The sequence below is a fragment of the Paralichthys olivaceus genome, chromosome 19 (assembly GCF_024713975.1).
Source record: "Paralichthys olivaceus isolate ysfri-2021 chromosome 19, ASM2471397v2, whole genome shotgun sequence".
Lineage (NCBI taxonomy): Eukaryota > Metazoa > Chordata > Actinopteri > Pleuronectiformes > Paralichthyidae > Paralichthys > Paralichthys olivaceus.
In genome coordinates, this window is record NC_091111.1 from 5,584,514 (window position 1) to 5,609,956 (window position 25,443).

A 25,443-nucleotide genomic window follows, 5' to 3' on the forward strand; every position below is an offset into this window, starting at 1 on the left:
ATGATTTGAACATTGTGACATTAAGTATTATTAAGAATTAAATAAATGACCAGCTCTCTTTAGAAGTCTTCATTTCAGATAAACCAACTAGGAACTAGGTTTTCTAATTTCACTCTGCACCATAGACTGTTCATAAAAGATACAGTTTATCTTGTCTTATCTTACTTTAACAGCCTCATAAGATTCCTAAAACATAATCGGATGGGCAGGAATGCCAAATGTGTCCCTTTGCCCCAAAAGCATAAAATAAGGTCGTATTTAAATTAAATGCAGGTGACAACAGCTCATGTGGTGTAAAAACAACAAAATCTCCAGCTTGGTAATTCAGGGGACAGACAGACGAAGGTGGCAGGATTTCCACAATAGTTGCTGCACATTGTTACGCTACTGAGGGAGTTTGACAAAAGCAGAGGAAGAAGGGAAGATTCTGAAGTTTCCTCATGGAGACTCCCTGATGAAAACAGCCCTGCATGTTCCACAACACTATGCTCTGGACTTACCAGTACATGGTGTAACACACTTCTGGAGTAAAAGTCCTACATAAGTCAGCTCTAATCCAGGGAAACACTGTGTTGAGTCATGCACAAATGCACATTACTGTAACTATGTTATGTAATAACAATGCATATCACATGGCTTTTGACATTTGGCTGGAATTCTCAATATTTTATATTTTTCTTTTTCACATCCACTGTTGTGACTTTCCTTTTTATTGTCCTTTCAATCTCTTTGTTGCTTTGAGGTAAAATTCTTAAAAAGGAAACCCCTCTGTCTTTCACAACAAAGTGGTGGCAGAGTGCGTGACAGGACTTCCTGCGTGTGCTCCCCCAGCATTTAAGATAAAATTCCCAGGATCAAGTCTGTTTACACCTTGAATGGGAGGCTTGGTGAAAACATAGCAACAGTATCCAGGAGCAGTGAAGCTATCACACCTCTCTCGGGGTGATACTCAGTTGTGATTACACAATGAAAACCAGACACACAAACACACACATATACACACCCAGCAGGTCTGTGATGTCACCGTGTCTCACACAAACATTACGCGCAGGCTCATACCATCTCCTGCCTTGAATTCCACACATACTTTCACATCTGTCAAGTATCACAATGAGACATCTGGGGACAGACTGTTCTTGCAGCCCTGTGTTTTCTCTCCTTTTGCCAAGATGCTCGTGTCTATATATGGTCACATGAAAGGGAAATACTGGGACTTCCACTTTACATCCTTAAGATTTCCTTTTTTTGTAAAAGCCTGCATGTGCACTTGTCTACACTTGCCTTGTGTATTTATTTGTGGTCGCTATGGCAACCAACACAGAACACTGACGCCAGCTCGCAGTCAAGTGATGTACATTGCCCTCTGTCTGCGTGTGAGTAAACCACCACTGATAGAAGTCAGTGAGGTGCCTGATGGGGCGTTGCACAATGTCAGTGAAATGCTGAGGTCATGAAACTTAAAATTTTTTGACCAACCTCACCCTGGATTTCATATTATAACTTAGCTGCCGGTTTATTTGCTACTACAAATTAAAACTAATGCAATGAAGTTATGCCTTATACAACCGCCTTAAAATAAATTCTGCTCAGGTTATAATTTTCATTAGTACCATGAGCTACAGCCTGGCCTGAAGGTTAAATCGGGGTTTCAACAACGGATCCTTCCTCAAATTCAAAATTGATCAGGAAGGCAGGATTTACACCAGGGCTGTTGGAGTTTTAAGGGGAACCTCATAAAACTAACAACTGCAGATACAATATCTAGTGTGCAATATATTTCCAAAAAGCTCAAGGTTAGCAGGAGGTAAAATACTGTTGAAAAGTGAGGGGAAAAAGAGGGGGTGACGTCAAATAGACTACTAATTCTGAAATAACATCATGCATTCCTAATTTGTGAAAGTGAGACGTAAATGTAATTTCTGGACAGAATGTTTACACTTAAAGGAATAGTTTGACATTTTTGGAAACTGCTCTTTTTCAGTTTCATGCTGAGACATGGGGGCGGGGGGGAGCAGCTGACTAGCACTCTTAAAGCTTTGTAATAAAAAATGGTCATGTATTTTGTACAAAACTAAGATAGATGATTATTTTGGAGCTATAGAGGTGTAGGTACACATACTTTTTAATATTGGATGCAGTCAGGTTAGCTGTTTCTGCTCACTTCCTGTTTATGTTAAGTTACAGTAATAACCGTGTGACTGTGGTTCCATAACCAGGGCACATACCACATACATGATGACAAAAGTGAAGTGTTTCAAATGTTAAATCTTGTTTTTCCAGAGATACGCAAGATGGCAGCGTTTGTAGGAGGAAACGGAGAAGGTCGTCCATATTTATTTACACTCTATGATACAGGCATGTGTGTAACACATGCGTATTTGTTTGTGTACTAATTTATCAAAAGAAATGTTTCGTGTTTATACTGAAATTTTAAGGATTATAGGTAGAAATTTACTTTGCATGGAGCTAGACTGGTTGTTTCCACTAGCCTTTCATCTTCATGCTAAATAAGCAAATAGCCTCTGAGCTCTGGCTCCATACTTAACATACAAACATAATGCAATCATCGTCCTATCCACTTCCTGGTAGGTAATCAAATGTATTTCTCAGAATTTCCATAAATGCTGCATGTGACCAAGCACATATTAGGAAAAATAAATGATACATAAAATAGGGAATTTTGTTAAAACTTTCCATGAACTGTCACTGGCTGAGCATAGACCACAATTCAATGATGAACATCTCATGTATTTTCTGTACCTAGCTCAGCAGTCTAAAATTAACTTCAGCTTCCCAGATATGTGTATGTCACCTGTGACAGTTTCTTCCTGTTTCAGGAGGAAGCTGTCGCTCCATTATTACAGTAATCACTCAGTGGACCTTTACCCTGCTCGTCAACTCATCCATCTCCCGTGTGGGCCCAGTGACACAGCACTTCAAGGCCCACAGTTAACACAAACTACACCCACGGCATGTTTTCACAGTGCGTGGCTTTATATAAAGAGGAGTATTTGAGTATGACAACCTCACACATGGCTGTTCTCCACAGCTTGTATTGAATGATGGGTAGGCCTGTTTGCTCTTTAATGAGTCAGGCTGATTCTTTGTCAGAGACACCTCATCAAAACGGTGCTTCGTGAAAAACTCTTATGTAACCTTAATGTACTATGATGCGATTTTCATAGAGACATAACTGAAGATAGTCCAAGATTATTAATATCGAAAAACCGCTGGGGAACCAGGTTTTATGGTTTGAATGGTGGAAAAGCAGAGTTTCTACCTGTTTTAGTGAAAACATCAGAGACTCACTGATTGAAACTTTCAAACTGAGGTGAACATCTCCGAGATCCTCCCCTCTGTCGACTCGGTTTCGCGCTGAATGCGCAAATGCATATTTTTCGGGGAAGTGTGGGTGTATTTCGCAGAAGGGGTAATACCTTTATTTCCCTCCCCAGGGATTCCCACGGTGATATGCACACACACACACACACACACACACTCATAGACACAGACAAACACATACAAAGGAATTAATATGATCTTCTGTCCTACTGCCCTACTGCTAGCAGCCATCTCCCAAGACCTTAATGCCCCTATCAGGTTCAGAATTGTTCTTACAGCAGCATAATAACACATTAAAGGTTCAGTGGTGTCTATGCAGATATTTGCAAGTTTTATTAGATTTTTGATATTAGATTTATGTGAAATTTAGTTTAGGAGATGAAATCCACTCTTGTCTTGAGCCAGCAGCTGAGCTCAGTTCAGCATAAATGATAAATGGTCTGTATTTATATCGTGGGTTTTTTTCATCTTAATGACCACTCATGCCATTCACACACACTTAAGCTGCTTTCAGACATGCGCCTGTCAGAGTTTGCCCTGCCAGTCCCCTAGTAAAACACACACACACACACCTGAACACTGCAGAGATTTTGTTGTTGTGAACGCATCTGAGCAAAGAATCTCCTGAATCTCCTTTGCTGTTCAACTGTTTCTAGTCTTAAATTTCAAGCTAATTATTAGATCCATTGGCTCTATAGCTTTACATTTACTGTACAGACATGGGAGTGGAATCAGTCTTCCCACTTAACCTGCACTAAGAAGGCAAACAAGAGCATTCCTCAATCTGGAATTTCCTTTCAAGGTAACCTTAAAGCACTTATGAGCAACTGAGGACATCACTTTAAAGACGATTATGTATTGATGAGCCTTAAAAGCTGGGAGATGTCAGGCTGTGCATACCTGCATGTGAAATCAAGGGCTCTGTGGTGCAAAAGTGAAATCAGTTTAAACACGATCATGAAAGTTTCAGTGTGATTTTAGAGTGGTAAGCAGAATGCTAATGATGGGGATTTACAAAACGCTATGCTTGGTTCAAATTCAAATACTTGCTGCTGCATATTGAACAAGCAGAAGATGTAGGAGTGATTTTCTGAACTTCAAATGAAGAAAGATAAAAGTATTATAGAGACACACTTCAAGTTGTTGATTGATATTTATTTATATATGTGGACGACAAGCCTTAACCTGTATCTTCAAGTGTTATTGTAAAGTTTAGTCAGTAATCTGTCCATCAGGTTTCATAGGGAATGATAGATCATCTCAATTCTTAGAACTTTCAAACGTACTAACAAGATGAGCCTGAAAGCACAGGCCTGAAATCTTATCAGAGGGGAAAACGTTGGAGACTCAGCTTGTGTAAGCAAGTGTGGTTTGAGGTCATAGATTTACATTGATTACATGTCACAGCACTGACTGGCTTGCGAGTGTTCATGCAGTTAAAGTAAGGCAAATGATAATGCACAAAGAAGTGTATCCAGGCTGCAGAGACTTCAGCTACAAGTAATGAGAGAATGTGCAGCCATAACCATAAACTGTGGTTCTCTGTTTGGATTTCTTCTCATTCCTCAGTCTCTCCATCATTCTTTCGTGTGCAGCTTTATTGATTGTCCATTGTGTCAGCCTGTCTCCGCTCTGGACCGTTTGAGACAAAGAGAAAAAGTTCAGTATTATGAAATAAACCACAAAAAAAAAAAAAAAGCAGCTCAGATTTTCTGCTGTAGCTCAACGTACTGCACCCTGAACTGAAATTAGACTGGCAAAGTTTCCTGACATACTTACAGCAGCGTGCTACACACCACGGAAACAGTGAGCGTACAAGACAAACCACAAATCAACTGAGCACAATCTCTCAGTTTAATATCCTCATGTATAGTTTTGCATTTTTGTAAGGTTGGAGGGTCCCTCTGTTCTGTCAACTTACGTGTCACAAATAAGAATAAAAAAACGAGTTAATGCTTTATGCGCATCTTATCTTTTACAGATATGTAACTCAAATAGTGCAATATATTAATTTTTAAATTCATGCTCATTATTTATGTTCTTATCCTTTTTTAAATCATGTTCCTTTGATTACTAAAATCTCTATTTTATTTAATAATTACTTTTTTAAATTACGTTTGAGTCTCACCAATAAGATGATGTATTTTCAGTATTATTAGTTTATTTGACATCACCCCCTCCTTTTCCCCTCACTTCTAAATCAACAGTATTTTACCTCTTGCTAACCTTAAGCACCAAATGTAAGCATCCATTACTCTTCCATAAAATGTTTGTGGCAGTTATTGTTTCATTAAAATGAATTTTCTACTCTTCAATAGCAGCACAGTTCATACTCTTCAGGAATTTTTTACTTTTTCAGACATGGGGAGCTACTCTTTGCCCTCCCGTTAAATGTCTTTATCGCCATCCTGAGGTCAAAGCCTGAATTGCAGATCCTAGGATAGAAGGTCCCTCTCCTTGTCAGTGTGGGATATAATAAACTAGAGCATGTACACTGCTGCCAACCACAACACAATGATTTTGCACCATATCACGTTTTGTTTTTCAAAGTCAACACCACAGCTCTCACCTCCACCCACTGCTCAGTCTGTCCATCACTGTCACCCAGGTGAGTGAGAGATGAGCAGCGAGCTGTCACAGCTCTGGCCCCCCAGGGTGCTTGAATGATCTTCCAGTCAGGTATCAGAGGCCCTCCAGCACCTCTGTACCAGATCCCCTGCAGCTGTGCTTGGTAGACTCTCTCAGAGGGCCTCCTGTCTGCCTCCAAGTACCCTCACTGAGACTGATGATGGTGACACTGACAACATGCAATGAAAATGTTTGAGTCCCACAGGAATGACAGTTTCTCACAAACAATGGCTGTCAATATTAGATTATAGCAAACAACCAAGAGGGTGAAAAGCATGGAACATAACTAGACTGGCTGTGGACTGCATAATTCCCCGAAACATATTTGATTTTATTATCAAAATCCATAAATTATTCCCTGAGGAATTAATGAAAGTGTTGAGAAATGCCCAATCTCAGAAAATGGATTTGATCCGCTCCCTGATCCAGATTTGCAACAAAACTGAATGGAAATCAGTTGAGTAGTTTTTGCATAATCCTGCTAACCCATAAACAAACAAACACAGATGACAACAGAAACACCTTGGCCTACTTAATGATAAAATTTTTTTTACAATTAGGTCGATATTATTTAATCACAATCACAATTCACTTTTCACTTTGTTATTACTTACAATGACATGTATTTCTTTATTTATTGAGAGGGGGGGATCTTTTAACTGTATTTCAGTGGGTTTTGTTATTATTATTTAATACATTATTTATAATAATCATAATAATACATTATTTGATATATTGACTTAAAATGAAATGTATTAAAAATGTAATAAAAAACTTTTTCATTTTTTTCTGTGGGTTTATTTCAATTATTCAAATTAATTTCAGTGGGTTTATTATTATTGACAATAACAATTTCTTTTTTTTTTGGTTTTATTTAGAGTGAAATAAAAGTACATTATTATAATTATATAAATACCTGCTCATACAGTAGCTATCCGCTCTCGTGAAAAGTTTAACAAACTACAAATCCCTAAAACCCTGCAGGGACCCGTACCAACATCTGATTGGTCAGACTGAGTAAGGCCTCCTCTCATTGGTCGGCGGTGGCCATGTTTGCACTTCCAGCTGGTGTAGATGCAGGCTAGCTAACCGGTTAGCTGTCTGGGCCATATTTCTGCTTTTCACCGTGGGCTAACACAACTAACACCGGCTCTTCTGTCCGCCGCCATGCCGGTTCACTCCCGGGAGAAGAAAGAAAGTAACCACGAGGAGATGGAGGTGGACTACCCGGAGCAGGACGGCAGCAGCACGGACGAGGAGGACACAGTGAGCTCCTCCGTGTCTGAAGATGGAGACAGCTCCGGTAGGAAAACAATAACAACAGGCCTCAGTAAACACCAACACACAGTTCAGATGTCTCACTGGGTGTGCTGTTGAAAATGAGCTGACATGTTGCCCAGGGAGGTGCAGGGGGTTCAGTGTTGTTGACGGGGAGCTGTCATGTCGTCCTGTAAACAGAGATGGATGATGAGGACTGTGAGAGGAGGAGGATGGAGTGTCTGGATGAGATGACCACGCTGGAGAAGCAGTTCACTGACCTGAAGGAGCAGTAAGTTCCTCCACAGACATTCCTCCTCATGATGTTTCCATTAACACCTGAAGCTGCCCCAAACTAACAACATACCCAAACATGACTCCTGCTGTGGTTTGGACCAGACTCTGAGACGACCATCTTGTGTACGGTGGCAGAGAGAGATCCACACGCTTGCAGATAGACTAAACAGGTGGAAATGTTTCCAGGGGACCCAACAAAGTGATGAACCTGGCTGTAGTTCAATGCTTTGTGAAGTTATTGAAGTCTGCTTCTCGTCACTGGTGATGGAACTTCTCAAAGCATTGAACTTCAGCCAGGTTCATCACTTTTTTTGGGTCCCCTGGAAACACTTCCGTTCCAGATTCCGTATCTGCTCGTGTTGTGCCTTTTTGCGGCACGGGTTCTCAAATTGATGACGTTTTCTTAATTTGCAGTGCGTTCTGTTCCCTCTGCCACTGTACATCTGACCACTTTAGGTCCTCTCCCACAAGTATTCTTCACATCAATCCTCATCATCATTACGATGACTACAAAATCAAATATTTCTGTAACTTGGAAGTGATATCTGAAATAGAGTTTTGCTTTTAAAATGTCAAACTTGCCTGTTACTTGAGAACACTTGATGTCACAGTGTCCCGTTCCTCAGAAGTGAGGTAATCTCAATCTTTACTGAGGTATAAGTACAGATACTTGTCTTAAAAAGTATTGATTCAACCCTCTTTTCTCAAGGTAAAGTATAAAAGTACAGGCTCTGAAATGTACTTAAGTATGTATGTATAAAGCAAAGCAAAACTGAGACTCAATCTTCTAAAAACAAAGGTTTAAAGCAAAAAAAGATTTGTGAGCGTGAAACATTTTCCAGGAAGAAATGTGTACTTTATTTTGAAATGGATATTTTTCAGCTAAATAATGTGTTCTTGCTCGGCTTCTACTTCATCGTTGTCACCATCATCAATGATGTTATATTATATTATATATATATATATATATATATTCTTTACTTTCTTCTGTGTTGTTACTCTTTGTCATGGACATATGTGGCATGATTCCTCTTTTACACTCTAATGTATGTTGTGCTTGATAGATACACAACAGTCAAACATTTCTCTGTTATTGTTCATTTATGTTGAAATCTGTCTTGATTTTGGGAAGAGGACACAATGATGCAAAATAAAAATGAAAAACATTCCACCTTAAATCCACTTATTCAAAAGTAATGAGCCTGATTTGTAAATGTGAGGATTTGAAAGTACAGATATTTGTTAAACTGTTGGGGATAAAAGTAAAAATAAATACTCCAGTAAAATGCAGATACTTGGAAAAAGGTTTTTTTACTTGGTTACTTCTCACCTCTGGAAGCGAGGACATGATTTGGCTTCTCTGCTCAAACCAGTTAAAACGGAGTAATGTCATTTCTCCAAGCTTGGACAAACTGCTAGCTCCACACTCCTGCTGGACTCACAGTAATGTCACAATGATAACAATCAAGTTCAAGCTCCTGGATCGCTGTGTGTGTTGCAGTTGTGTTATTATTATAATTTATTTTGCTGCTTAGGTTGTACAAGGAGCGCCTGAGCCAGGTGGACATCAAGCTACAGGAGGTAATGGCTGGCTGTGCCCAAGAGTACCTGGAGCCTTTAGCCAACCTGCAGGAGAACATGCAGATCAGGACTAAAGTGGCTGGTGAGTCCAAACCCCTTCTCAGACATGAACTTAAGAAAATGTCTGGAAAATTAGGTCCAGACGTTGAAGAACGCAGGAGGACATTGTCCGGGTCAGACACGTTCACAACAACAGGAAAATGTCCAGAACATACAGGCAATGAATGGAGCAGGCAAGAGGCAAGACGTGACGTATAAAGTCCCCCTATGGAAAACACATGTATTTGTTTACTGCACATCAACGCTGGCGTAGACCCGATCACCAAAAGCTCTCCAATCTCATTGCCTTTGCAAGTGGACGTCTTCATCTGTGTCTTCTATGTGAATGACACCTTTTTTTAATGCTGAGATATTTGTATTCTTCCTGTTTCATGTCTGCCAAATGTTTGAAATGTCATCAACACGTCCCCTCGCTTGCTGCAAATTCTCCGGAAATTCTCACATGAGCTAACTTTACTCTGGCAGGAAAAGTTAACAAAAATATCTTGAGAAACCGACTGCACATTTGCCTGCTCACATACAGCCCCTCTGTAGAGATTTCTGGAAAATGTCTGGACCTAGGAAGCAAAACCTGATTTACCACCTAATTAAATGTCAGTGTTTGATTTAAATATTTAATTACGTTCGTCTTTGTGCAAATTAAAGACTATAGTTGCTTGAATTAAACCAAATTTTCGTTTTTCTTGTCGGTTGCCCCGGATGGATTTCCTCTCATTGTGTGTTGCAGGGATCTACAGGGAGCTGTGTTTGGATTCGGTGAAGAATAAGTACGAGTGTGAGATCCAGGCAGCCTGCCAACACTGGGAGGTGAGAGGCCAACATTAGAGCCAGTGAGGCACGGCTTTTAAAATAGATTTTATTCAACAGACGATTACCTGAACAAAGCAGGAAATCCATTGTAGTCTGGGATGTTTGGGTTTTTGCCTCATCTGGGGTCTGTACTATTGCAGTTATCAGGGTAAGGTTTCAGGTTTCCCTCGGGTTTTCAGTCGAAGCTCGTTCACTTCTTATTGGGGTAAATCACCATGGTAACCTGCTCCAGAGCAGGTTAAGTTGGAGATAAAAGATCAACCAGTATAAAATATCCACCCATTGACATATCAATTCCATTGTAACATGACCTGAGTGTTTGTAGAGGATCCTGTGGAGCTGGGTGTGGATTGTTAGTACAGGCCCCTGCACTGCTTGGATTAGATTCAACCCCGGTCCTGCTTCTGGAGTGATGCAATGACCTCTCTGTCTTTGCTGACTTTCTTTCTGTCTTCCAGAGTGAGAAGTTGCTGCTGTTTGACACTGTGCAAAGTGAACTGGAGGAAAAGATAAGAAGATTGGAAGAGGACAGACACAGTATTGATATTACCTCAGGTACCAGCCAACACAAACCATTGTTGTTTTGATCCATATAAGTCACTAACATGCCAAAATCTATCAGAAAGTGAGCTCACTTTCTGATAGATTTTGGCATGTTTTGGCAACCTCATAAATTCAATCAAAAAACATGTCAGATCATGAAACCATTATCTCCATTGCAAATTTAGTTTTAGCCTTTTACCCTTTGAAACCACAATTAAATCCGATAACGCTGGATTTTTATTTTTATAAAATCCTGAATGTGCTTGATTTATAAGTTTAAAAAAAATCAAGATCCATTAATTAGTAATTTCTTATCACGTGTTAAAGGAAGTTATAAAGAACTAGATCCAACCCAAAAGTTAATTGTGTTTTTCTTGGCCCATTTCTCATCCTTCCATCAAGTTTCATGGAAATCCTGCTGATAAGCAAACTGACAGGGGTGAAAACACAACCCCCGCAGGGGAGATAATTAAACAGAAGTAATGATGAGGAGTCAGTGAATAAACATTGTGAATTTGTTAAATGACAACAAGTGAAGTTTGCACTTAATATCAATAAAACTGATAAAAAAAAATATTGCAGCAAATAACCAGAGAGAGGAAGTGACACAGAGACATAATCTGCTCCCTTTGTTTTCCAGAGTTGTGGAACGATGGATTGCACTCACGGAAAAACAAGAAGAAAGACCCGTTCTGCCCTGTCAAGAAGAAGAAGCCTGTTGTAGTCTCTGATATCCTTTTCCAATTTGTCCTGTCCTTGTCTTATTCCTCTTACATTTTACTGCAGCAGTTCACTCTCACGCTTGTTAGAGACAGATGTTTTCTGCCACTCCTCCGAGTTTCCCTTAACCTCTCCTTTACGACCTTATATTGTTTACATGCTGCAAGATCTGGATATTCTTGAAGACTGGACTGCAATAAGAAAGGTACTGTTATGAAAATGGACACATTAGTCAGCTGGTGAATGCATCTGTGTTGATGTTAAGAGTTAGTGTCCTCCACCCGCAGGCGATGGCATCACTGGGGCCACACAGGGTGAAGGTGGATGGTAAGAGTTTCTCTTCTTCCTTGGTTACAGTCAATATGTGGCTGAGTGCAGCGATCGATGAGGAGATGAATTTTGCCTTGTCCCTCTCCTTGTCCTGTATTTCTTTTAACCTTAACCTTAGTCGCTTCTTCCCTGCCTTGTCTCATCCTCATCAAATTTTATCTGTCTCTTTTTCCTCCTTAAGTTCCTGCAGTCAAGCCTGACAGGCATCACCATGTAGCGCGCTCGGAGGACGGTCGACTTTTCTATGACAACCAGTGGTACTGCAGGGGACAGGCCATCTGTATCAACAGGAAGGACGAGTACCCGACAAGGTGTGTGTGTGTGAGGAGGGTTTATTTAGGAATAGATTGCTCTTTGTAAAACTGAGAGGGAGTGAGGATTTTGGTTACAGCATGAGAAAGTTATAAAGTAGAGTATCATCTGCAAAAACACTAATGCAGTTATTCTGCAAAACAAACTATTTCCTCTGCATTTCAGCCTCTCGTCCACACAAACAGCATTTTAAGTAGCAGGTTTCTTTTATAAACGGAGGGACAGATATTCATTTAAATCAATATATACAGTTGTTTTCAAAGGCCTGCGGAGCAGTTGTGGCCACATGGTGCATTTGTTTAGCAATGGAGATGATCATGGATGATTTAACCAAACGCCATGTGAGCGTTCACAGGAAGGATTGTGATTCCCCCCGCTGCTCTGTGCATCCTGTCCTGTGCGTAGTCAAGACAGGATGTACAGTGAATAGATGGGAAAGCATTGACGTCACATTTTTCACAGCACAACTCCGACATCCCTCCATACCACTGAGTGGCAGAACAAATGCAACAGGAGGCTGTTATGTGTCAGAGGTCTGAGAGTAAAACTCAAAACCCGACACATAAACATATACTGTATTCCTGAAACATACTGATTTGTGACAAGTACCTTAATAACCTTAATGAACCTTTCTGAACTCCTATGGGAGATTATAACTTGAACTCTTAGCATACATTAATTAATATGAGCTCAATGGTTCATATAAATGTACCAGTTAGTTGATGTTAAATAGAGAACAGACAAACGGACAACTTACTTGAATAGAAGGAATCTAACTGTACAGTGCACTAAAGCTGTTCTGCAGGCTCACCTCACTAAAACACTTTATGTGGTTTTCTACTTCGTCTTAGTTTTCATAAATGTCAGTCCCCTACACGTCTGATTTTGTTTTTTCATCAGGATCCATGAATGCTCTGAGAAATGAATGAAAATGTCTAAACTGCCCTTTCTCATAATGTTGATGAAAATTAGAAAAGAAATACCTGGATCCAGACTGGTAAAAATATAACATCCTGTAGATTTTGTTCTGTTTCATTTTGAAATCCATATGCTTCGTTAGGTCACTGCAGCAACAGTCTGCTTAAAAAAAAAAAAGGTGTTGAAACACTGTGAGAACCGGCCATCAACTTCTGCTTACAAAGACAGTCTCATGCAAACAGTTAGGGGTTGTGGTTTGGTTTGTCGCCCTAACGTTGTGCTGTTCTGTGTGTCACGCAGCGCCATCATCACCACAATCAACAATGACGAGGTGTGGTTCAAACGACTAGACGGCACCAAGTCAAAGCTGTACATCTCCCAGCTGCAGAAAGGCAAATACACTATCAAGCACTCATAAAACCACAGTGACACACACACACAGTACAAAGACCATCATCTCTGCCAAGTCTCCATGTTGTACCTTTCTACATGCTTGCCATATGTACAGTGCACACATACATCCCGAAACAGTTTTAACTCAAAGCCTGAAAAGTTCACACAGACCCATTCAAGAAAAAAAGAAACAAACCAATATCGACTGACCCTTTTCAGAAAGTGGTCTTCTCTGTAAATATGTATATGTATGTTGATATTATCGACAAGGCCACAAAGTGTCATTCTCTCTTGATCGGAGATCAATGCAAAGTGCTGCTAAAAAAATAAATTAAAAAAATACTGAAGGGAGGAGAAACCGGAGCAGTAGCGAACTGTGAAGCTCAGTCGCGTGCCTTTCTGAGACGAGACGATGCCTCGGTTGATTTAAAGAGAAAAAAGAAGAAGTCCTGAACTATCAATGCAGTGAAGCCTTACTCTGTAGTGTGTTAGCACCAGGGGGACTGAAGCGGGTCAATGACTGAGTGAGTGAGGGACCCTGATCCAAGTGTGGATGCTGTTAGACTTGAATTTCATGCGCCACAGAGCCTAATAAATCTGTATTAAGATCCCCAGGGATGACAGTGTGAGAAAATGTTTGATTTAGTAAAGGAAAGAAAATGTGTCCGTATGGAGATGGATTTACGGATTAATCAGTTTTGAGTAGATGATTATATTGTGAACATAATGAGATGAAACTATTCTTCAAGAACACCCTCTGGGGTTTGTTGAAACCCACTTGGGGAGCCTCTGTACTAAATGATCTCTTGATGTGTTGAGGATTCAGTGTAATTTTAACAGCACCACATTTTTTAAAATTTCAAATCAAGGTCAGCCGATGAACTAAGTAAAACCTGACAGTTTGAAAAGAAGCCTGAACATGCAGGAATGGGAAGTTCCCTGTATATAGAGACGACAGTATTTTATGTTTACTCTATTGACTATTTTCTTTCCATGTGTCTAATGGTGCCTAGAAAATAACATTTCAAAGACACTTTTTCATACTGGAAAATGCGGCTATTGTGGCTCCTATCAAAGGACAATGGCTACATTGATGGGAAATGTGACAGAATTTTCTCATATTCATGTTCATAATTTTAATTTGTGTTATTACTTGACATGCTCAAATGGTCAGAAAACAAATCGCCTCCCTCATAATTTCTGCAGCTCCTCTTATCAGCCTCTGTCTGAAGCACTTGGTTTTAGCACACGTCTCTGTAAGGACCCCTCCCAGTGTGCTCCGATTGGCCCGCTGGTCCACTCTGTTGTAACTGGTCCACCACTAATAGAGCATGTGGACCTCTGCTCTTACTTTACCTTGTTTCGTAAGGCGGCGTGCCAGACCAACAGCTCGCTGCGTATTATGCAAATTCTTCAGAAGTATCGGCCGGGCCACTGACAGGGTGTTAAAGAATTATCAGGAGCACTGTTTTCTGTGGTGGTACTGCAGACTTTGGGCCTTTTAACTTTCCAGATCCTTTACGTTCATGAAATCCACTAGAGGAAAGTAAAACTGAGCACGATATGGAGGACTAAAAAAGTTAAACTCAAAAGGCTTGGGTTGAATTTTTCTGGCCCAGAACATAATCAGATTTGTAATCATGGTACCATTATTCATATTCTTTGTCTTTACCTAGTCTGTTCGTTTCCTCTATGAATAAAACAGAGAGGATCTAGGATTTATTAAGCACTGCAGCGTAAATGTTACATCTGTAAAACATCGAAAAAAGTATTTCCTGTTCCCTGCCCTATCCTCTTGTCTTTGTTCCCTCCTCTGTTATCACTTCTCCTTCCCTATTCCCCTTTTTTCTTCCTTTGTGTTGTAAGTATAAATGTTCCTCAGCCCTGAAAGAAGGTGAAAGGATTTTATTTTTGTGCGTACAGTCCGTCCAATGTAAATTACATTGGGTTAAATGATGGGGATGTTGCGTTGTGTCCTCTATGTTGTGCTTTATACTTTCAGCATAGCATACAATACATAATTCAAAGTATTAGCTGGGAACAGTATTGTACAGAGGTGCTTGCAGTAAACTATAAACAAAGAAAAATATTTGTGAAAACGTAATGTGGAATCCACTCTGTAGACTTTTTGTTGTTTTATTTCTTCTTTGTTTTTATGCATCATGTTTCTTTTTCAACAGTAGAGGTAAAAAGAAAACTTTGACATTGTGCCAATGCATCTACAGCTGATTAAAGATTTTGTTTGTAATATATTTTTGAAGAGTCCTACCTGCACACAAACATTTCACAAGAGTTCATTTGAGTAGAGTTGTTATTCCACTGTTCTTTTAAGACTTCCTGTCTGCTTTTCCAGCAAGAAAAGAGACTGCATTTAGGTGATTACAGTATCAACCTGCACGGCTCAGCTTGAGTCACGCTAATATCCTTCTCTTAGACTTAAGAGCCTATTGGATTCGGCCTCGCATGCACAAAAAAGCCCAGATAAAATCTTATATAATACTCCAGTGTACAAAGGCAGAAAAGTCCCTGACAGTGCTCAACCCAAAGTCACCCCAGCGGTTTTGTGGACCCTGGCTACACTCCTCGGTGACGAAAAAAAGTGGCTTATTTGGGAGAAAAATGCTGAGCTTGTTCTATTTGATAATGGCTCTTTGGTCTGCTGCGCTGTTCAACTCTTGAGTCACTTATTTCTGCCAGAGGGCCACTCACTAGATTAACACCACACTCTAATATCGATCCAGGATCTGAGCTGATGTACCATTTTCTTGTCTCCCCAACTGTCCGCCTGCCCTCGGGCCTGTGCTGACGCCTCATGCAGAAAGATTGCGACCTTTGATTGATCTATTGGGAATTTTCAGAAGGAATCAATTGAAAGACTAATTAGTCACATTTCTCCTTTAGATAGAGCTTTGCTTTAACCAAACTGGTGTTTGAAATACATATAGTTTACTATAATATAACACATTGACACTAGGTCAAAACCTCGATGTTTATTAAAGTGTGAATCATAAACTCCACCAATATGAATGGCCCAACAAGCCCTCCCTTCACTTCCCTGCTGCACTACCTCTTTTCTGTCCACAAGGTGTCAGTGGAGCTCCACAGTGGAGCCTCTGCACTAGATGGGAGGAGGGGGGTGGTCTATGAATCTGGGGCACCCTGCTATTGAAGCCTTCCAGCTGATGAGAGCGAGAGAGAGAGGATGAAGGCACAGTTTGATCACAGCTTGCTGGCCACGTCTGCTACCGCAACAGAGAGGGAGAGAGAGGAGGAGGAAAATCCCCATCACCGCAAAGGCGACAGCAGTAGCGAGCTAGCAACAGGGCTGTCTCTGTACGTGCCATGCAGCATCCCTCCAGAGCTTTCCTTGATTTGGCTTCTTATGCTCCTGTGAGCGTGCACATGAATACATGTACGAACAGAAGTGGACATAACATGTAGATGCAGACTTATAGCAGCAAAGGGGGGGGGGGTTCCTTGTTTGTTTTCTCTCTGTCTGTATTTGCGATGATGCTGGTTGAATGTGGTGCTCACCCTGAGGTTCTAGAGGCTTCTGGGGAGCTGCTACTGCGACGAGTCAGGTCCTGATGGATGAGAGAAACTAGCCATCTTCAGCCCCATCTATACTTAATGAGTAACCAGAACTGGAGGGTCATTGGGACGTGTTTACTGCAACACTGGGGCTAATTAGACCGTGAAAGTGTCACACTGTGCTAAATTACTTATATCCCTGCCCCTCTGTGTGATGTACATGTGTGTACATTGCTGACATGCAGAGTGAGGCTGTGTGTAGATCTCTCTGTGCATGCGTGCATGTGCTGTGGGCCAGGGCTGTGCGTGGGTGTGCACCTCTGCTGATTGTGTAAGAGAATGTTAAATGTATAAATCCATAAGTTAACATCAAAGGGATGAGGCACGCTGCTCATCATCACGATCTATGAGAAGAGAGGGACGTACAGAGAGCGAGTTTGATTCAGATGGACAGTGCTGTCTGGTGACACCTCTCTAAGTGTGTCAGTGACGATGGCCTAGAATTCACCATCAGCACTCAGGGTATAGCTGCTTCCTCATCTTATCCTATCTACACTCTTCTTTCATCAAGTTTCTGCTTCTCTAAAGATAAGCTCAAATTGTCTTGCACCCTGGAAACTAGCCTGTTTCCAGGGTGCAAGACAAACTAAGCACTGGAAGTAAGTTTAGATTTGCTCTGTTTTATAAGTAACATTTTGAAAACCTTTTTAAATACCATTAGACTCATTTGAAAAGATGGATCTCTGATTAAATGGTTTCACATTGACCAAAGCAGTGGAAAAACAACCTCAACTAATAAAATGCTTACCAATAAAAAAAATTCCCCGCAAGATGACGAATGGCTTGTAATGGAAAATGGAAAATTCAAGTTGAATACAGCAATGCAATAACATATAATAATTAATAAAATGAATGAAACAATTATAGTGCATCTAAGTGAATAAGTGTTTTAATAAGATGGTTCTCATGCTTGAGAAAACAATCTAAATCAACTCCAGATTACCAAAAGGTCTGTCTTATCAGGCATTGTTATTTGTAAAATATACGATTTACAGTGGGTTTTTTATGATTTCCTTTCTTTAATGAAACACAGATTCAGTATTTATTAGAGGTCCAATAGATCTTATCTGATAATTATTAAACCTTTTTTCAGAAATGGCCAGTATTTGACGATTGAACTGGATTTGCAGTAGGAACATATTTGAGGACAGTTTTTAGTGTTCCCGGAGTTGTGTGCTCCTGTGGATGAATCAGACCTTTTCCTGGTTTTATTGCTCCCCTGTGAGTCTGTCACAGTACATAAAAATCATGGTATCCAACTGCAGCTTACTAGACTTAACACGAGTTAACTTGTGGACTGATGCCATGGCACAGCATGATGATGCATTGCCACTGGGTCTTGGCATCTGCGTCTTACTTCTGATCCCCGACCTGTGACATGATATAAAAAGCTACTTTCTGCAAGGTGATGAAGGACAAGAAGACGAAACAGCATCTGACAGTATCTTTTTTGTAATCAATTGATCCCTGGCAGATATCAACCTGGCATATTTGATCATTCTTGAAACAGAAGGGCAGATATTTGTCTCAGCCAAGAAACTGCTTGTTATTCGATAGAAGCTGGGTGAGATGAATGGCCTCAAAGAAAGGGGCTGCTACAAGCATGTCAGGTCTGGTGGGTCATGCTTCACTACAGCCGTGGAACAGTGAGGTCCTCATACATGTCCTTTCAATGACCAAAAGACCCTCACAGCCACGAAGATGGCTACTGTGGTCTCATTCCAAAGAACTCAGCATATCAGCAGTGACAGCCTTTATTGCCATTACCTTAAACACCCACTCCCTATCTATCCACTCTTTATCTGTCAGAGCATCAGAAAGACCTACCTGTCAACTTCTTAGAGTGCACCACAGTCTTCTGATATGCTGAGGTGTCCGCGCTAATGTGCGTTTAAATGCTCAACGCTTGTGTAAGCCTCTTAAGGATTGGATCTTCAGACAAAGAGGGTAGATCTCTTCATTTCTGTCTTAAATGCAGAATAACTGGGCTTCCAGCACGATGTTTGGAGATGGAGTTGACCCAGAGACCCATTCTGTTCTGTTCCCTATTTCCTGTCTACCACATTCTTCTGTCCAGGTGTACGCATCACTGATCTCCTCTTGTCATTTGGGATTTGGAGAGAGTCTATTTTTAACCACCCTCTGCTGAATTTGACTGAGTTCATTCTATGCTACACTCCTCTCCCCCTCAGTGAAAATTGCTAGTTTATACCCATTGGGCAGGCTCAGCTAAAGCTTTTATCCATAACGACATCATTGCTGCATACTCTGACAACAGCTGAAAGGGTGAATAAGCCATACAACCCAAACTACATGCTGAGCTGAGGGGACTTGAGAGATACAGTTTTTAGACAGAACCTTCTGCTTTAGCCAACGAATATTAAAAGTTTGTCACGGTGCAGGAGGCTCAGTTTCAGTGCTTTGTACCCTCAAGGGACAGAGACATGGGAAAAGTGCATCATCCGTGCCCTGTGTGAGTTTTGGCATGATATGCACTCTGCAGCATGTTTTCTACTCTGTGGACAGTGTTGTTGGTAAACCCCCTGAGGCTCAGCCATTGGTTGTGCAAGAGTATCTTTGAAGGATCCCCTTGGCTGTCTGTGCACACTCAAGAAGTAAGATGGCAGCTTTGCTAAGAGGAACATCTATTGATGTCTCCATGCAACGTTGAGGTCCTGCATATTTTAGTCATTAGCGTTTGTAATAAAACAGGCTAAGGATTGTGTTATGAAAACATGAAACTGCAAAGGGTTTGAGAAGTAGCTGCAAGCTGTTGCACTGCTATTGATGACAAATGTTGTCTCTTTTAACTCCAACCTTTTCCTTCATATAAAACTTTAAAAAAAAGACCTGCACCTACTTTGAGATGTTTTTCCTGTCCTGACAATTGATTTCAGGTGTTATAAATCTTTTTGACTTGATAGCTTGAAACTAAGCAGCTCCAACAGGCTGGCGGGCCTGTATCTGTCAGGTTTATTTAGCCGACCGCGGTGGTATCACCTTCCACCTCCACACCCACTGTCCCCAGACACCATACAGTGTCTCCTCATTATGTCAGGTCTGATATGCAAAGTAGTCCTAGGGATGACTGTTGCATTAGTAGAGAGACAGGGGCGATGTTTTTGTGTATGTGCATAAGAGGATGTGTGTTTGTGTCTGGATGGGTTCCCTAGCCAGTGGCAAGACAGTTGCTATGATTTGAGAGAGAGAATATCACGTTCAGCGTCATCTTCCCAAACAGATAAACACACACATCTTATCCGCCTCCTGCAGGCGCAGCCTCAGAGCAGGCCCAATATGGAAATGTAGTCAAATGGCCAACTGGCATCAGCAACAGGATAAGAGACTATAGACTTTGTTGTCAGGGTGATTCTCCTGCCTCAGGATTTAATCATAGGTTTCCTGTCTTTCAGGATGGATGTCTGTTTTTGTTTACTCTAAAAGCGTGTGTAACAAAAGCAGCCGTATTTACACATTTTACTTGGGCGTACACTGGAATGTGTGTGTGTGCGTGCGTGTGTGTTGGCTGGATGCAGAATCAGTGGACTGAGAAACAGAAAGCTCACCCAGCCATTTGGCTGCAGTCCTAATTGGCTGTGCGCTGTTGACAGGATGCTGACAGAGCACATCGCACAGACAGGTACTCTGTTTCTCTCTGTTTTCATCTTCTGGGTTTGTGAAATTATTTCCTCAGAGGAATTCCCTGCTCTACTCATTTTCAGGCACAAAAAAATGTGAGTGGTGCCCTCTGACAAGTTACAAAGCTTGTTGTTTTTCCAGTGTTTGGATAGAGAAAAAAAGGGAACGTGGAGTCTGGAGATACGCCAGCTTTAATGAGACTGCTCTGTGCTGCTTATCGGGCATTGGTGGTTCACTGTTCAGTGACCTGCCTGGCCTCAGAATGTGTGCCTGTGTGGACACATGCACTCGCACCTATAGCTATAAATGAGCATTCACACATACATGCTGGGATTCTTGTCATGTTTAAGCAAGTAAAGGTGTATGCATGCATTCATGCACCACTGCAAAACACTCTGCAGCTTTGCACTTAAAAAACGGAAAGAGTGCAGTTCATCATAATGGCAAACGTGACTCTGCAGGGGACACAAACAGGGCTTTTGATAGACAGCAGAAAGCAGTGGGGTGTAAATAAAAGAGGGGGAGGGGACGTTAGCAGCATTTGAAACGAACAATGTCTAAAGGAAAGGAAAGATTGCTGCCTCTGGGTGCTTTTACCCAACACTTTACTTTGATGGATCACAATGATATCACTTAATGCACTTCTTTCTCTCGCTGCCGCTCATTCACAAACACATTTACTCAATCTGGCGTCCCTTCAGGTGTCTTTTCACATTGTTTACACTTTGGGGAAGTTATGTCACAAACTGTATGCCTTCCAGAGGTGCAGCTCTGCTCTACTCAGTCAGCCATGTTGTCAAAGAATAACAGAATCATCCTGGCCATCAGTCTAGACTCAAGGATAAAGGAGATGTCATTTTTTAGCCATCAAGGCCCCTGGGTTATGAAAAACCTTGGCTGACAACTCTAAGTCAGCTTAATTTATGTATTTGTTGTATTTTGCCCACATTTCCTCTTCCTCCCTCCCTGTGTAATTTTTTTAGATTGTGAGATTTTGGGTAATACATTAATACACTCTCTGGTGGCAAGTTAGATTAGACGATTGACACCATACTCATGTCTGTCCATTTTGATATAAAGCTACAGGTACAATATCATTCTACAGCCAGTTAGTTTAGCAAAGCAATATCTCTGGAAACCAGAAATATTTCCACAAATGCTGTATCCACGCTGTCAGCAGAAAGGTAGTTCATGCATTATTCTAAGATGGTCACCCCTGCCAGCCTTATAGTTGGATCATTTCAATTAGCCTGAATTGGCTACTAACAAGTGACAGCAGATATGGACAAAGTATAAGCTCGTTTAAATGGACTCTATTTCTGACATTTTTTAATTCGGAGAACAACTAAGAGGCACCAAAGTGTCATTTTTCACTTTAGTTTTGTAATTTCGATGGCTTAACAATAGAAAATACTAAAATAATGGAAAATATGCAACACTCTAAACTAAGGTGGTCGTTACTTCATAAACTGTATCAACATGATGGCCCCCCCAAAAGTGAGGCCAAACTGTCTTGACAACCCCCTGGTGGCTGCGCTATAGGTCATAAACCCCACCTCCTCCTTGTTATTGGATTAGGCATGTACATGCCAAATAATATTTTCTCAAACATGGTTTCTGTCATTTTAGGTTCATATCTCACTGTACAAATTTTCAGCATCAAATTTTGAATTTAGTCAATTCAGTGCTATAAACACGGTATGAATGATATCGATTGATTGCTCAGACTGACTTGTGATTGGTCAAGCATGTGTATTGGTGGGACCTCAATACCACAGCTCCACTCCACAACCATGACTGCACAGACTCTGGCTCCAAATAATGTCTTCGGGGCAAGATGGCAGCGTTTGTTTATGGGATGTTTTGGCTTCATTGCTAGATAGTGGGAGGAGTGGAGGCACATTGTCCAACTTTATATACTGTGCATAGTTAGCATGCTGATGTTAGCACTTAGCTCAAAGCACTGCTGTGCCTAAGTACAGCTTCACAGAGCTGCTAGTATGGGTGTAGACATTTATTCATTAATAATTTATTTACAACAGGATCAATTAATAATTTAAAAAATATCTAATGGTTTATTAACGTAGCTTTTTATTTTGGCCCTTAAGACCAAGTTTATCATGCCTATTACCTGCAGTATATGTGTCCTTAAACCAAAGGGAGAGTTTAAAAGGTGATGATGGGCTGAGCGCAAAAAGACAAGAATCCAGTGAGTCTCGCTCTTTAATGTTGCCTCTCTTTCTCCATGATGTAGCATCTCTCTTTCTTTCATTCTTTAACTCTTAAATCATGATCTCTCTTTCTATTACATTTTTATGACTGAGAAATCAACAGCCATAATGAGGGGCAGCTCAATGATTAAGATATTTTCACTGTTTCTTTCTGTCTTTCTGAGACCTTGAGGGCACAGGGTCTCCCAAGTTAAATGTGCTCCAAGTGCTGAGAGTTCCCCTTATGTATTTTAAAATATTCAGCTGATGATCCAATTTTAATGAAGCTCTTCCACTGGAACTGTTAATAGCATCTGATCATGACGTCCACGATCCTTTGCTTATTCTTCTTTTTAAAGATGGTTGGTGTTTGAGTTTTTCACTGGTATGTGCAGCAACCTTCAGTGTGGCATCTGCCCTTTTTATCCATCCTTTGGGGGGTGTAATGGCATGAAAGAAAATATAAAGTAAAGCCAGTGACATTAAATGTGTGTTATTGTGCAAGTGCGTTGTTGTTGTCAGTCAGCAGGGTTTTATATTCCCTCCACACTGAAATCCCAGGAAAACATCTGGGGCTAAACAGCAGTTTGCTATGTAGGGCTCATTACAGTGAATTTCTTCCCTCTGAGAATTTATAATCCCCCCCGGCATATAAGACAGTGGGATGTAGGGATCAGTACGTCCGTTCCTGCTTCCATCGTTCATGCAATAATTGGTTTCAGTGGCAGAATCTTTCAATGAAACCTCACAATTTTGTTAATCAGGTAGTGAAATGTTGCCTTCTGAGATTTTGGGGTTGCCCGTCATTTCCTGGTAACGCTTGTTTTAGCAGTCGCCCATTTGGAATACAGTTGCTCATCCACTATCTTGCAAGTTTTCCATTGGTATTGACCACAGTCTGGTCACATCAGCTGCCTTAGATGTGACAATGCTTCTGTCTGAAGAATGCTCACCACTGTTTCCTGTTATAAAGGTGGGTGTTCTGCTTGACTTTACCTTCTGGTAAGAGGAAGGAAATGTGAGACACAGATGAGGAATATTTGGTGTTGTTGATTTAAAAATGATTTTGCAATTAATCTAATATCAAAGTAGATGACAATTATTTATAAATTGTCACCATGATCACCACTTTGGTCCAGACTGAATCGTCTCAAAAATGAATGAATAGATTGACACTAAACTTGGTAGAATGACAACTTTAAGAACTAGTGCCCCCATCAGCTTTTACATTTGTTATGAAAGATACCTGAAAATACAATGACTTTTGCATCAAGCTCATTAGCAACTGTTAGCAAGCGAAAGTACATCTTCACAAACTATCTTGCATGGCTCAGAATGAGTCTAAGCCAGGCCTGTTCAGACAATAACAAGTGGATAAGGTGAAGTTATTCCTTGTTCACCTGGCATTAAAATGTGTCCTGAGTGTGTCTCCTGTGACCTCTTGTCAGATGTTTCTTCCCCGCTCCGTATGCAAATAAACAAGTACATCATTTGTATTTGCAAAGACAAAACAATGTTGTTTTTAGCCAGTCTGAGTGTACAGATATGTCCAATGGTGCCAGTATTGATATTGTGGCTGTGGCCCCCAACAGATCAATGTATGGACACTGAGACATGTACAAGTGCTTTCAGTTCATACTAAAACTGTTGCAGATCAGAGGACGACAGATGAGTAGGCTCTACTTCATATGTGGCCCAGGACGTGTTTGTGCTTGAAATGAAACTTACCTAGTGCTCTAGGGAATTTCAAAGGTGATCGTTTGCTTGTGTCACACACATTCCACTCATAACACTGCATCAGTAGCTCAGCTGTGAGCTGAGCAACGCTGCCAGGGGATCATAGAGCACAGCAGTAATACCAGGGTACTTGTCAATGTCTGGGCCCATAGGCTTGGCCTCGTCACCGCTCTCCAAAGCTGACATCAGATTGGCTGTCACCTCCTTTTATTATCAAGAGTCCGCCTCTGTAGTGTCAAGCCACTGTAGCAACTCACAACTGGAGAGTTGAGAGGCAGGTGTTGCACACGTGGTGCGGAGCCATCTGAGGACAGGATGAGAGGCACTGACTCATAAACACAAGAGAGAACACGGTGTATAATTGCCCAAGTTCTGCCGTGCCTTCCCAAATCAATTCGGTAGGTTGTGCAGGGGTCAAGCTCATTACAGTTCTTGCATATGTGTGGTTGATTGGCTAATAGCGTGAAAAAGAAGCAGTTGTCAACATCATCCAGACTCACTGCCTGTGCTGAACATTTGCACATTTGAATAAGTTCTGAGGAGAGACGCTGAATTTGATGAAAAAATATTTGTTGGACCCTCATGAAGGGAAAGTGAAGATGTGGAACTCAATATCCTCCAGCCAGATCACGTTAACATGAAAGAGTGTAGTTTCAGCTTTAGGTTCATGTGTGTGTGTGTGTGCTCAACATTTGGATGTGCGTGGGATGGCCGGATGTCAGAGAAAGAATGAGAAATGGAGAGAGAGTTAGAGAGAGCAGCTCCGTCATGCATGTATACTGTACAGGACGAGTGTACTTGCGTGTTTTCGCACAATGGGAATTTCTCGGTGCTGAACTCAGCAAATTCTGTTGCGTCTCCAGCGGTGTTGCTAACATGAATATTCATGAGGTCCTCTCGTCTTCGGTAAAAGCCTCATGGCGTTCCACTGAGGCCGTTGGGGGGGCGCTTTGTGCACTTTGTGTGCACTGTTGAGGTGAATCAGTGTTTCATCGCAGCTGTGTTTTCCAAATTTCAAGTTTTAGACATAAGATATAATTAACATCTTACCTGGTATATCTCACGTACCTGCCTG

At 41.0% G+C, this 25,443-nt stretch overlaps 1 protein-coding gene across 1 annotated transcript; it reads left to right on the forward strand.

The window, feature by feature from the left end:
* The first annotated feature begins 6,903 nt into the window (after nucleotides 1–6,903).
* Nucleotides 6,904–15,439, forward strand: brms1lb (BRMS1 like transcriptional repressor b). Its single transcript, XM_020092026.2, has 10 exons — nucleotides 6,904–7,273; nucleotides 7,429–7,519; nucleotides 9,060–9,187; nucleotides 9,893–9,972; nucleotides 10,434–10,530; nucleotides 11,159–11,248; nucleotides 11,379–11,443; nucleotides 11,526–11,565; nucleotides 11,750–11,879; nucleotides 13,099–15,439. The coding sequence occupies exons 1-10, from the start codon at nucleotides 7,138–7,140 to the stop codon at nucleotides 13,214–13,216; spliced, it is 975 nt and encodes a 324-aa protein (XP_019947585.1). The 5' UTR covers nucleotides 6,904–7,137; the 3' UTR covers nucleotides 13,217–15,439.
* The last annotated feature ends 10,004 nt before the right edge of the window (nucleotides 15,440–25,443 follow it).

Excerpts from the sequence above, each read along its gene's own strand:
- brms1lb (XM_020092026.2), top strand. The coding sequence starts at position 7,138 with ATGCCGGTTCACTCCCGGGAGAAGAAAGAAAGTAACCACGAGGAGATG. Across the intron at positions 7,274-7,428 it reads TGAAGATGGAGACAGCTCCG|AGATGGATGATGAGGACTGT; the intron begins GTAGGAAAACAA and ends TCCTGTAAACAG. Across the intron at positions 7,520-9,059 it reads TTCACTGACCTGAAGGAGCA|GTTGTACAAGGAGCGCCTGA; the intron begins GTAAGTTCCTCC and ends TTTGCTGCTTAG.